Source organism: Theobroma umbraticum, unplaced genomic scaffold, assembly GCF_002168275.2.
Source record: "Theobroma umbraticum cultivar Fairchild unplaced genomic scaffold, ASM216827v3 scaffold_147.0, whole genome shotgun sequence".
Classification (NCBI taxonomy): Eukaryota; Viridiplantae; Streptophyta; class Magnoliopsida; order Malvales; family Malvaceae; genus Theobroma; species Theobroma umbraticum.
In genome coordinates, this window is record NW_018397259.1 from 4,503,205 (window position 1) to 4,516,646 (window position 13,442).

A 13,442-nucleotide genomic window follows, 5' to 3' on the forward strand; every position below is an offset into this window, starting at 1 on the left:
TTTCTCCTCTCTTGTATTTATTTTATACATAGAGACTTGAATTACAAATTAAAATAATTGGGACGAAAGTGGCGTCTGCCATTACACAAGAGGCGATGGAGACCCTCGTTTGTGGCCGACACTGATGAGTAAAGCTGGGTACAAAAAGTGAGCAGGTGCATTTGAAAAAGAGGTTGTGAAAGCCAAGTTTATGGACCCTATAATGTGAAAACAAGACTTTTGAGTTTTAGATTTGAAGGCTGTCGGTTTCTTGGAATAAGACGTGTTTTGAAAAATCAAGAGTGGAAATCACAGATAGATTCATACTACAGTATTTCAGGGGAATTGACTTATTCATAACAAATGTGTATGCTGCATGATAAAAGGAAGCTATGGATAGAACTGTTAAGAGTTAAAATTAGAAGAAAATTAGAGAAAGGGGAGGGCAGATTTCACCTCTTTAGTTTTGTTTCTTCCTCATCAGCTTTAAGTCTGATATACTAAAATACTGCCATTTTATTTGGATTCTTTGATGCTTCTAATTATAGGTTATTAGCAGTATTTTCTTATATTCTTAATTTGCTCAACTCTTATAATTTGAACATGTGTGTATCCGCTTTATTCTTTACTTATTTTCTACCTTATGATTGTAATATTTAACATTCTTTCTAATAAATTTTTCTTTGTTCAGATATATTATTACTATCAATTATTGTTTTGCAACTTCATTATAACTCAAATTTTGTTGTTAAGTACATAAAATATTTTTAAAAAAATTATTAGTATAGATAATTTCATTGTCTAAACTCTATCTTGAATCAATCAAATTGATTGAAAAAAATTCAACAACTCAAACTTATGGAACCTAAATTCAAATAAATCAATCACTTGAACTTGTCACCCCAAAGCCAAAACATTTGGAACTCGAATTGACCAAAACCCAAATTCAACCAAACTCAAAAGGATTTTAACTGGGAAAACTAACTCTGTTGCGTCAATCTAGTCTTCTCTTTTAAAGTAATTTCCAACTCCTTATAAAATAGTTTCCATTCCTTTGCAATAAAACATTGATGTGTTTTTATCTTATTATGATTTCATGTTATAAGGTTTTTCATATTATAATACCAGGGCCATTTCAGTATCAAAGCTCTGTTCAAATAGCACTGTCCACTCCTGTTTCATCTGAACTTTCCCTCTTTTTCAGTGCTCCATTCTCTGTTTCTTCCTTTCATTTGGTTGCAGTTTCGTTGCTGGGATTGCTTACTTTACTCCCTGTTCAACAAAGCCACCCCTCAACCTCCCCACCCTCCGCCCTCTAATCTCTCCAATCCTTCTTTCTCCACCTTCAACTTCTTTCTCCACCATAAGAGGAAAACCAGGTAAAAATAAAAAAGAAAGGACTCTTTGGTGTGCATATTAGCATACACACCATCAGGTAGCCGCTGATAAGAATATGTAATTTAAGACAAACGTACGTATAACCTCAACTGATTCCAAAATATAAACTTGTTCATTCTAACTTCAAAAGGAATTTTTGCATGAGCTGCATTTGTTCTTGTCTCATATTTAGATTCCTATTCAACTCAACTATATCAAATTTCAAAAGTGTTGTCAATTTGTTATAAGGGACTGTTCATCCAAATATGTGGCATGTAATAGTACTGCTAGTCTAAAAGTAGCATAATGTGCGAAGAAAACAATTTTAGGAAAGAAAAAAGGAAACATAAACAAAGACAATATCATGAAGAGCAATCTCATGTCTATGATATAAACAAACAATATTATTTGATGAATCATGTCAATGAGAATAACAAAGAACATTATTTGATGAAGTTTATATTATTTAGAGAGCCAGAGAGAGAGAGTTCTCAAATGTGCAACCTGTGAAGATACATAACATTAAAAGCTAATAAAAAAAGTCTCCATGTCTCAAACTATGAAACTAAATGCAAGACTAGACAAAAATAAGGGACCAAGGGTTTCCTCCATTAAGAGTTAGATGCTGGGAAAAAATGGGAAGTTAGAGATGTACAATCCAAGAGGATACATAGAGGTCACAGCTGATCTTAAATAACATGAAGTCTTGTCTCAAAAACAAAAGCTAACAAATTTCAAAGGCAAAGTAAAAACCACGCCAATATTAATTCTTGAAAACAACCTAAGCATTTAAGAGATGAGCTCTATTTAATATATCACAACCTGCTCATCGAGCAAAATTCTTTATGGCGTACTAATTAATTCTGTTCAGTCTTCAGATATGCATTTAATCAAGAATTAATTCTATTGGAAATGACTTCTTTCAATTTCACTACCCTGTCACATTTGATGCCACCACATGATAACTCCAATCATTTTAATGAATATCATGTAAAAGTATTATGTAGAAACATTTGTTCACCAAAAAAAAAAAAAAGTACTAGTAAAAACATATTGTTCTATTGGACTTTAAATCCCTCAAGGCATATAACAAGTTAGTAATACCTTTTTAATTAATGACAAAGAATGTGAGAATTAATATTGAGACGTCAAGGATGTTGCACCATACGAAATAGAGGAATTCTAATAAAAAAATGAGTGACTCGTTGCTTGCACATGATTTTAGTGAAAATGTAATGTTTGGGGTTGTGACTAGTATAATAATTTATATATAAAAAAGAAAGAGTTGACATAAAAGAAACTTGAATGGTTTACCATCATCCATTCAAGTGAAAAGGCATTAGGCAAGATAGCTGACATAAAAATAGTGAGGCGAGTATTTTCTGGCTGTAGATAATGAAAAATACAATGGAGTGAACATTCAATTTACCATAGATGTCCTCTTGATTTCTGGAAGCAGTTTACTTGCATGTCCTACTTAAATTTCACCTTAAAGCTTTTCTATTCTTTTCTGGTACAACCTCAGAGCTATTTTAGAACCCAAATACATCTTTAAGAACTTTATTGCATGATGACAATACCAGTACTTCTTAAACAATAATTTACAATTTGCCTGAAAAATAAAAAATAAGTTATAGAGTAATTGATTATTCTGATAGCATTAAACAGCGACTGAAGGGGAAGCATACTTAATTTCTCCCAGTGTTTCTGTCCTCCAACATTACTTTTCCACGATACATATGCGTTGTGTAATGAAGCTAAATGTAGCAATCTATCGTAGTTATGAATGAGCTTGAGAAACTTCACCTTTCTCACCCAGTTGGGTCTCTTCTTCAGAATTTCTGGCAGATGCTTCCATCTTTAATCCCTGCATGTCTAGTTCAGGGATAATTGGGGGCTGTATTCTTCTTGTAACTGTCATCTTCAGCCCCTCTGTTGTGTGGATAGTTGCTCCAGTAGTCATCTCAACCTGCATATGAATTTGATTGATCCTTCATAAGGAATATCTATTTCCTTTTTCAATTTCTATTGATATTATGTAACATCAACCTAGAGCCAATTCATGTAAAAGCACAGTCAAATGATTATGGCACACTCAAAAGAAAATCAATCACATCTTGGCTAGCTAGTGGTATTTACTTCATAAATTGCCGAGAATTTTCTAATCAAGTGCAACAAATTAACATAGCTTTTGCACTGGCTATACGCTTTGATTATATGCAGTTGTTTCAAGATTCAGGTAGTCAACAATTCTTATTCTCTTCAGCCAATGTTGTTAAATATCAACATGTGAACTTTACGAAAAAGTTTCAGTTCAGGTTCTATGTCCACTTTCATAAAAGAATAAAAGATAAAAGAGTAACGCCAGACTGTAGTATAAATGTCATCATCACTTATAAATGTGCCATGAATGTTTGAGAGCAATTGAAACTATTGATGTGGTCATTCAACTATCTTAATGCAGAAGCAACAGGGTCAACATTTGAAGTTCTCCGGCATGGGAAAAAGAGGGATTCATCCAGGAAGTCATTAATTTATTCACCAAAGGAGTATTTCGTTTGTTTCATTTATGGAAGGGTATTTTAGGAAGTGTGTCTTAATCTTGGCATAAAAATGAATTTCCTCGGTACGGATGGAAGCACTTTTAGGGGTTTGAAAATCCTGAGTTGGAGAGCCAGCAGCAGTTTCAGTTATTTGACTATTGCTACTTGTTTCTATTGTTGGTTTAGCAAAAAAGTATCATTTAATGCCCTCCAGCCTGTTTCTTTTCTTGCTACACTTAAAATTTACGCATAAAAGTTGTTGCAACTAACAAAATGCACAAGGTAGGTTACTTACTGGAGGAGCTCCAAGCGCCATTTGAAAGTTAAATCGTCGAACAAGCATTGCAACTGCTACAACATTCTGTAGATCAAAATAACTCTGCTTCAGGTTCTATAATACCAATCACTAGTGACCAAAAGGACAGAATTTATCAGCCTAAATAGATCGTCTAGAACAAATAAGTATTGAACCCAATACATAAACTTAGCTACTAACAAGTTTTGATATTGACTGAAAATTTTTTCATACATATTTTTTGATAAAAATTACCTCAAAAGATGCGAACATGTCTCCTACACATTTCCGAGGTCCTCCACCAAAGGGCAAGTAACTGAGTAAGACAAGAGTGCTAGTATCAGTAATTGAAGGAAAACTATGACAGTAACTGAATTGAAGAACAAGGAACTCAGTGAGAAAAAATATTAACTGATAACTCAGCCTAACTAAACAGTCGAGTGATTTATGCTAATGTTGTGACCATATGGTTATTAAGTGAAGAAAGAAAATTTAGGTGGAAAACATTTAGGCAATAGAGTGGGTATTCACGCTGTTAAAGTTGCTTGATAAACCTAGCAAATGCTTCATGCAAACACAATAGTTCTCCAAAAGTCTGAGGAAATAACTGACCCGGAACCAAAGATGCTCCTGAAGTGCACTTGCATGACACACACACATTTGAGCATACACATGTATAATCGTAAAATTTGTATTATTGAGGATGGAATGTAAAACTTGATTAGACAAGTTTTCTTGGAACAAGAAGCTGAAGTTATCCTTCAAATTCCACTTAGGCCTGTCAGTCAGAGGGATTTTTTGATTATATCCTTCTTCAGGAAAATTCTCTGTTAAAAGTGCTTATTATTTGCAAAACTCATGCCATGAGGGTGGTGGTATAAAGGATTCAGGTTTGGAGATTTGTAGGAGGATGCGTACTCTTGACGTCCCTAACAAGATTAATCATTGCTTTCGGAAAGCTTGTCCTGGCATCCTTCCTTCGCGTACCAATCTTAGAAGAAGTGGTTTGGCCATTAGCTGCTATTGTGTTGTTTGTGAGAGTGAAGAGGAATCTGTGTTGCATGATTTGGTTGAATGCCCTTTGGCAACTTAAGTTTTGAATCCTCAATGTCTCCATTTTAGTGCTAACTCTTTTATTGGTGGATGATAGTTATGTTGGGTCTTCTTGATAATCAGCAGTGTGTTATATGGCAGTGGTATTGCGGCTTTTAAGGGGCAATAGAAATAGAACTTGGTTTAAAAATAAATGTTGTATTCCCTCCTTGGTTGTTGCCGCTAGCTTTCATTCAGTTGAGGAATTTTCTTGATTGAGCTGGTTGATGTTAACAGCAGTGTTTTACCGGTTTCACAATGGAAGAAACTGGCTGATAATATTGTAAGGTTAATGTTGGTGGTGCTGCGGGTAAGAGTATTTCAGGGATTGGTGTAATTTTTAGAGACAGCCGGGGTGAGGTTCAAGGTGGTTCATTTTTGCAGGAAGGCCCAGTATTGGATGCAATTAATATTGAAGATTAGGCCTTTTTGCACAGTGTTGCTCAAGAACTTGGGTGCAGTAGGTTCCATTTATTAAATGATTCTTTATTATTAGTGCAGGCTATAAATAGCACTAATGACTATCTTTGGGATTGTCGAGTCTTGATGGAGGAGGTTAAGGCGTGGTTGGGAATGTTTCATAGTTTTCTTGTGTCTAATGCTAAAAGGGAGGCTAACTGGTTGCCCATCACCTTGCCTGACATGCTTTACCTCATGCTGGTTTACATACTTTTGTAGAAGAGTATCTTGCTTTTATTGTACTTGGAAGACAAATCTTCTCCCTATTAATGCAATTTCCTATTTCATTAAGAAAAAAAGAAAGAAAAAAGAGAAATAATGCAATTCTAGATTTCTGTAACCAGTCCTCAAATACAGTTAATGAAACCACCCCAGGCTTTCTGAACTGGTTTTTCAGTTCTACCTAACTACATCTTAAATTTCTGAAAAAAAAAAGGATTTAATAGAAATGAGAAGAAATTCATGGGCATCTCATCTAAAACAAAAACAATTGACGCAATAAGCAAAGTTGTGGTTATTTGTTACCAGAAATTTTGGTTCGTTTCATTAGGATTCGATCCATCTAAAGGCCATCTTTCAGGATTGAACTTCTCAGGATCTTCCCAGAGACTTGGACTATGATGCAGATTCCAAACAGAGATAAAAATATCTTCACCCCTAAAAGTAAAATTCATGATAAAGTTAGAAGTTCAGAAAAATTCCGATTTCAAAAGTCAACATATCATAGCACTTGCATGTAGAGCTCATGCTAAAGCAGCAATATACACATAAAAGATATCCATATAAGCAAAAATTTAGTTACCACAGAGGCTCCCGCCCCCACTTGCTTTCTAGCAAAAGCACTCACATATAGACAAAAATTTGTAACAGATGATGAAAAAGAATGCACAAGTCCAGAATGAGAGCTTCTAAAATCAAATTACAAACACCTCAAAATGATCAGAAGATGTTTTATATTCCAATATCATTGCAATTATCTTACAGCAAACATATAGATGTATAAAATAAAATATTTATTCATGTCTCCAATTTTTGTAGGAGCAATCTGGTAATAATCAGGTAACAAATATTAATAAAAATCCACTTAATCTATTCTTAGAAGTTTATGTTTATTGATTTGACCAAAGAACCCTGTTTTCTCCTACTAATAAAAAGAAAAATAAGGTCAGAAAGCTATTTTTGGAAGAAGATGATTGTGGATGGTGTATGCACACTGGCCAATAGGATGATAATGAAATTGATTTTATTAGGGTTTGACCTTTTTATTGGGTACTTTCCAAGCACATCATCCTCAAGAGAACGACGAATTAAGACAGGTGGCTGCGGGAATAGCCTCAAAGACTGCACAAAGGGTAGACAGAATCATCACCATATGAAATGCATTAATGCATAATATTTGATGAAACATGGAACAGAATAGAACTAATTTTCTTACTTCATTAATAACTCTAGTAGTATACTTGAGTTTCTTCATGTCACCTATTGTTGGAAATCGATCGCCTAGAACAGAGTCAACCTAGGAAGTTCAATGCAATAATAAATAAGAAAATGAAGCTGTGAGATGGGTTATATAGAATTGAAAGCTTAGACTAGAACTTTTGATACCAGTATTGCACAAAAATTTTAAAGATACCTCATCCTGGAGCTTGGATACAACACTAGGTTCCTGTAACCATCAGGGAAAAAGAAATAATGAGAACTTGAAATAAGTTGTCATTCAACCATGATATTTTTTTTAAGTCCATCAGAAAAATGACTCAAACGAGGGAGATCCTTGTTCCGCCAAAAACCATCAATTAGCCACAATCCAAAAGCAATCCTGCAGGCACACCTCAAAACCCTACTATCTACTGCTACACCAAGCAATCTTGGCATAGGTTGGAATGTGTATTAGTTATTCTAGCTGTACAACCATTCATAAGTATAAGTGATGCTATAACATCAACCTAAACAAAACTTATGCACAGCAAGGAAAGATTACAGCATGATCAGTTCTTATACCCATTAATATCAAGGAGAAAAGCATAAGGAAACAAACATGCATAATCAGAACAAGAAGATTGTCATATGCTGTTCCTGCTATTGGAGTATGTCTTGAATTCAATTTCTTTCAGGCCCAAAGGTAAAATTTCATGTGCCTATTCATGAGTAAAGCAGGAGCAACCCAATTACTATATTCTTATTAATCTAATGTACTTCAAAAACTTAAGAGTGCTGCGTTACACTGGGTTTATTGGGACAAGGATTTGAAAAACTGTAGGTCATATAGAATCTATGCACCATCTGTCCCATGAATGTTGATCAGTAGATCAAACCATGTAAATCCCTATGTCCTTGTGTTTTACATTCTTGCTGCGTTAATTCGTTGCCACAAAAATCTACATTTTACACATATTCTCATAAAGTTGCTACAGGAAGTAGTCAATGATAAAGGTACAGAAATTAGAACCAAAAGTTATTATACGGGCAGACCACAAAGAAGAAGAATTAAAATGTCACAGGAGAGGGCATTTAGGTCCTTTTTCTCCAACAACTAATCTTGAATTACCTTTGATAAAAGATAGAAGGTCCATGTCAAAACAGCAGCTGATGTTTCATGCCCAGCTATAAGCAGTGTCATTAGATCATCACGGAGTTGCTTACTAGAAACCTGCCAAAATTTTGAATGAAATCTTAGATTGCACAAGCTGATAATTCACCAAATTGATCATTATTAATACATACATCGTCTCCCGATGCCAGCAGGAAGTGAAGAATACTAGGATCTTGTTCATTCATGTACTCCTCATGAAACTGTAGCTCTTCTTCTTCCACCATCCTCTGAATATTGCAGATATTAGATTTAAAGGAGAATAAAAGAAAACGTTTAATCAAGTCAATGCAAAGATTAATTGCCATGAGATATGCAAACCAAAATGTAAAACACACAGCAACCAAACAATTAGAATGAACCACACACAAAAGTTTTAAGCTTACACCGATATATTAGAAAGGAGCAGAGTACAAAGTTAAGAAAATTTCCAAATCCCAGTTACATATGTCAATTAAGAATGAATCCCAGATAAATTTGTAGCAAATTTCACTTGGTTTGCCAATACATGAAAAAGGTAGTGAATGTTCATAGAACCAAAAAGAAATCACAAGTTCTTTCAAATTCAAAGACTGTGACGCCATTATTGTCCCATTGAAAAAGGTACCCAGGAAAAGAAAGCTGGAGTCGCTTTTGGTGATTGTCACCAGCCTTAAGACTTCTACTGATTTGGCCTCATGCTTACTACTCCTGCATAAAACTAACCCACTAGCCACTAAATTTATTCAAATTGGCTCATATTATATCAACATCCAACCTATGCATCTCCAATAAAATGCCAAGAATGATCCATTCAGAGATTTTCCAGGTCTGACATTTCCCTAACTACATATGAAGGATATATCCAGTACTTGGTATCACTGCAAAAAGTTATGAATGCACCATCATGGTGTTTAAGACAGAATAATCCATGTTTACACAAGCACATATATCATTGCATGTAAATAGTGATTATGGAGGGCATAAAGGTAAAAAGCATATTTTATCTCACTACATTTACTAATAACTTTACCTTGCATGTCGCAATTAGATCATCAAGTACATCATTAATCAATTTGAGCGCTTCTGCAACCTTCCTTTGTCGTGGTGAAATGTCTTTCCAAATAGGGATCTCCCAGGTTGGAATTGGTGAGACACTTCGATCTTCTGCTTCCCGCAAAACAGTGTAAACAGCCTGTCCTAGCCAAAATACAGACAAATATTTCAGATGGTTTTAACAAAAATGTAAACAAAACTCAGTCAAAATTTCAAACAAAATGTGCCAGCCAAAATGTAGATAAGAAGAGAAAATACCTCAACTATTCCGGTATCATTTGTTAATGAATCAAAATCGTAATTAAAGACTGCCTTTCCAATAATGTCCAACGTCAGATGGGAGAAAAGTGATTCCATTTCTACATCTTCCCCATCAGTTGCGGCATCATCTAGTTTCTCGCAAAGCCTCTCAGTAGCTTGTCCAAAAAGGCTAATCATAGCTGCTACATACTAAAAATTGAAAAACAAAAATAGAAAGAAATATCAGCAAAAACTTATTTTGTAAAAAGAAAAATTCAATAAGTACACCTCTCATCTAATGATTTTGGGATGGTGAACACCCTATTAGTAACTTTTATCTTCTTTTATGTAAGTCAGCATGTTTATACTCCTTTCCATTATTCTTTTGAATCTGTGAACTATGCCTCTAACTACTAACAACTCTGAAATATTCCATCACATGGTTCAAGCACATACTCAAAGGTACCAACCACTAAGACTTGCCACACATGCTTACAAGTGCAAAGACATAACGTAGAATTGTTCATCTTACATGCATCAAATTTAATGAATCAAAAGTCAAAGTAATGGGAGAAGATGCAATATAATAAAAATCATTTTTTTTGGTTAAAAACATTGGACCCATAAATTAATTTAAACACCTTTTGATGCAGTGCTGGGACTATAGCACGTCTTCTAACACGCCATATCTCACCATCAGCAGGAATGAGTCCCTTGCCCATGACAAATTCCAAAATTTCTGCTAATACACCCTTCAGATTAAAGAGATCAAGGATGAGACAAAAGATAAAGCACATTAGCCCATAAAATATGCAGGAAAACAAAAAAAAAAGAATAATATAATTTACCTTTGAATAAGACTTCGAGTTGTCCCTCAGTATATGCTTAGCAATGGAAGGATCAGATACAATCAAAAAGGACTGCAGCAATATAACCAAATGATCAACAGGAAATTTATGATTATTCTCAGACAAAACTATATATTGGACAAAATTTTAAGCAGAAAAAAAAAAAAGACACAAACCTTTGGTCCAATGGTTAGCCTGAAAATCCCACCATAAGTGAGATACAGCTCATATAAAGGTAGAAAGAAGGCCTCACTCCGGATGGCCTTGATGGTCCCTTTCGCCTCTGGAATCTTAGGATAATCTCCACCATCATCAACCCATTTAAACAAAAATTCAAGAACCTCAATAGGAACACCTAGTTTCAACAAACCATTCCCCAATAGAGAAGGAAAACTTGTTCCCAGAAACAAAAAGACATAACAACAAGTAAATTAATTGAAATTATGAAAATAAAAGAAAAGTATAAAAAATCAGAAACAGAATATAGACTAAGAAGGATGTATAGCATTTACTAAAATAAATACATTTAAGCCGGCCCATATGAGATGGCAGATAACAAAAGAATTTTGAAATACCAAGATGATTCTCAACACAATTGATTGAAAAACTAAGAAAAATATGTAACATCCACTTTTCTTTGATGAAAAATAAAAGATGCCCAGAAGATTATTAAGCATTACAATCACAATTAAAGGGTAAAAATAGAAACAAAAGAAAAAAGTGAATGACAAATTAAACAAGCAAGTACCCAGATTTCTGAACAGTGAATTCTCCGGAAGCAATCCTAGCAGACAACTCAGCCCGGCGTTTCCCTTTACGCAAAAGTTCGTTACTTTTAACACCATTGTCAACTGAGTCAGGCTCTCTCCCGTCAGACGATGACCCACATTTTACTATTCCAAACTTATATATCCCTAAAAAATTCCCATAAAACAAGTAAAAGGAAACTTTAAAACAAAAATCACAAAAAAGAAACAAACAAACAACCAGAAATTCTACAGCTTAAACATACCATAAGGTTTTAAAAGGAATGCTGCTGATTTGGGTTTGGTTAAATGAAGTTGAAGAGGAGGAAAAGCTGGAGTAGCAGCCATAATTCATTAAGCTGCCAACGAATTTGGTTATATTGTTTGCATATAAATATATACAACACTTTCAAATAAAAACTATAAATATATCTATATATATAAACAAAAAAAGGGGAGCGAAGATAAATAATAGAAGAGGTGAAATGTGGCGGCTTTTCGAACCCTCAAACTCATCTTCTGTCCTAACCGGTAAAAAACAGGAAGTGCGAACGAGGAATCTTTTCAGTAGTGTGCTGCAATGGATAACGTTAGATACCGATTCATCGAATCACCGTTTTCCAACCCATCAGCCATAGTTTAGTTTATAGCTATTCCCTCTGTTCATTATTTGTTTTTTCCTTAGTCTTTGGCCACGCAAGACAGTTGGCAAGTCGTAGCCATTGTCAAGTCCATTTCATTTGTTTTTATGTTGTTTACTTTGTTTTTCCTTTTTTTTTTTTTTGTGTATTTCATATACTTCATTCCCCACCTCTAAGTCCATGCGGTTAAGATTATAAGATTTTAATGTGAACATTTTATATTTCAATTTTTAAAAAAGAAAAATGGAATTTTTACTACATGAGACGGTTACCATTTATTTAATTCAAATCTTTTCTAATATTCAATCACCAAACAAATGAAATATGTTAAGACTAATTGCGATCCATAATTATACAGTCATTAATTGAAATTGTGTAATGAATTCAAATATCAAATATGAATTACTGAATAGTATGGATGTAATTCAAATATCGAGAGTGATTCTTTTACTTTAATAATATTTTTTTATTTGATTGAATTCTATACGATTTTTTATTAACGAAATAATATGATTCTAAATAAAATGTTTTTCTTTGGTACTTGATCTAGCTAGTGGTGGTGGGTGGTGGTAGTTTTGTTATTTGATCAACAATTAGTGTTGATTTCTTTTCTTGATAATTATGCAAATTTTGAGAATTAGATAAAGCATTTGCATACTTGGAGAAAAATGAGTGCTAGAAGGTTATACTGGAAATATATAGATCTTTAAGATTTATTATATTCTTAAAGATAATAATAATCTAATATTTTGAAGTTGTTATAATAGGATAAATATATGTTGTGGAAGAATTTGCAGGAAGCAATTGCTTAAGTTTACTTTTATATGCCACTAATATAATATGTAATTAATTTAGAGTAATGTCATAGATTTAATGCCCTTGAATGTGAAACTGAAAACTAGACTTCCATATCTCTCTAACAAATTTTACTAGATTAAATCATGACCTTCTAACCCTATATATATATTTCAATTGTCATAATTACTAATCTTTAAAATTTTTTGTCATGACTTACTTATCGAATTTTTTTTTAACAAGGTAAATTACTTTATTAATTTAGGGGTTTGTTGAGTGCTAATGTAGCAGGGATTGGAAACTATTTGAAGGGGTCTTCATTGAAGTGTGATCAGTCTACTTGCCAGCCATTAAGGCTGGGAAAGTCTTCTGCCAAACTAAAGGTTAAAAACTATAACCACCATATGGCAACTTGTCATTAATGATTAATCCATTTGTCAGTAACAATGTACAAATGCTATCAATTTTTTTTTCTTTTGACTTTACCATCTCCATTGTAGATCAATGTGAGCCAATCGCCATTAACAGATCAAAACGATGGATATATTTGTCAATGACTCGGTTTTCATGAACAATAAGCAAGCCCAATAAATAAATTTTAAAAAAACAAAATAAAATAAAATAACCACCAAATCATGCTTCAAATAAATTAAACAAGCAACTCACAAATGTAATTCTAAATAAATTAAAAGTTGCTCCAAAGAAACAATTTAGTTCCAAATGAGTTTTGAAGTTTCTAACTTCTTTTAAAATTTGTTTTAGATATTCGACTATTGGATTAGTTCCAATAGTCAAGAGAATT

The 13,442-nt window shown here is 33.6% G+C and overlaps 1 protein-coding gene across 1 annotated transcript; it reads right to left on the reverse strand.

The window, feature by feature from the left end:
• Nucleotides 1-2,764: 2,764 nt before the first annotated feature.
• CYP97A3 (cytochrome P450, family 97, subfamily A, polypeptide 3) lies at nucleotides 2,765-11,883 on the reverse strand. The gene is made up of 17 exons (XM_021427428.2): nucleotides 11,709-11,883; nucleotides 11,471-11,563; nucleotides 11,207-11,372; nucleotides 10,635-10,851; nucleotides 10,459-10,530; nucleotides 10,252-10,362; nucleotides 9,629-9,820; nucleotides 9,348-9,509; nucleotides 8,470-8,565; nucleotides 8,294-8,395; nucleotides 7,379-7,411; nucleotides 7,181-7,261; nucleotides 7,004-7,086; nucleotides 6,271-6,402; nucleotides 4,450-4,510; nucleotides 4,195-4,260; nucleotides 2,765-3,325 (listed from the first exon to the last, which is right to left on the reverse strand). The coding sequence occupies exons 2-17, from the start codon at nucleotides 11,550-11,552 to the stop codon at nucleotides 3,137-3,139; spliced, it is 1,845 nt and encodes a 614-aa protein (XP_021283103.1). The 5' UTR covers nucleotides 11,553-11,563; nucleotides 11,709-11,883; the 3' UTR covers nucleotides 2,765-3,136.
• Between the last annotated feature and the right edge of the window lie 1,559 nt (nucleotides 11,884-13,442).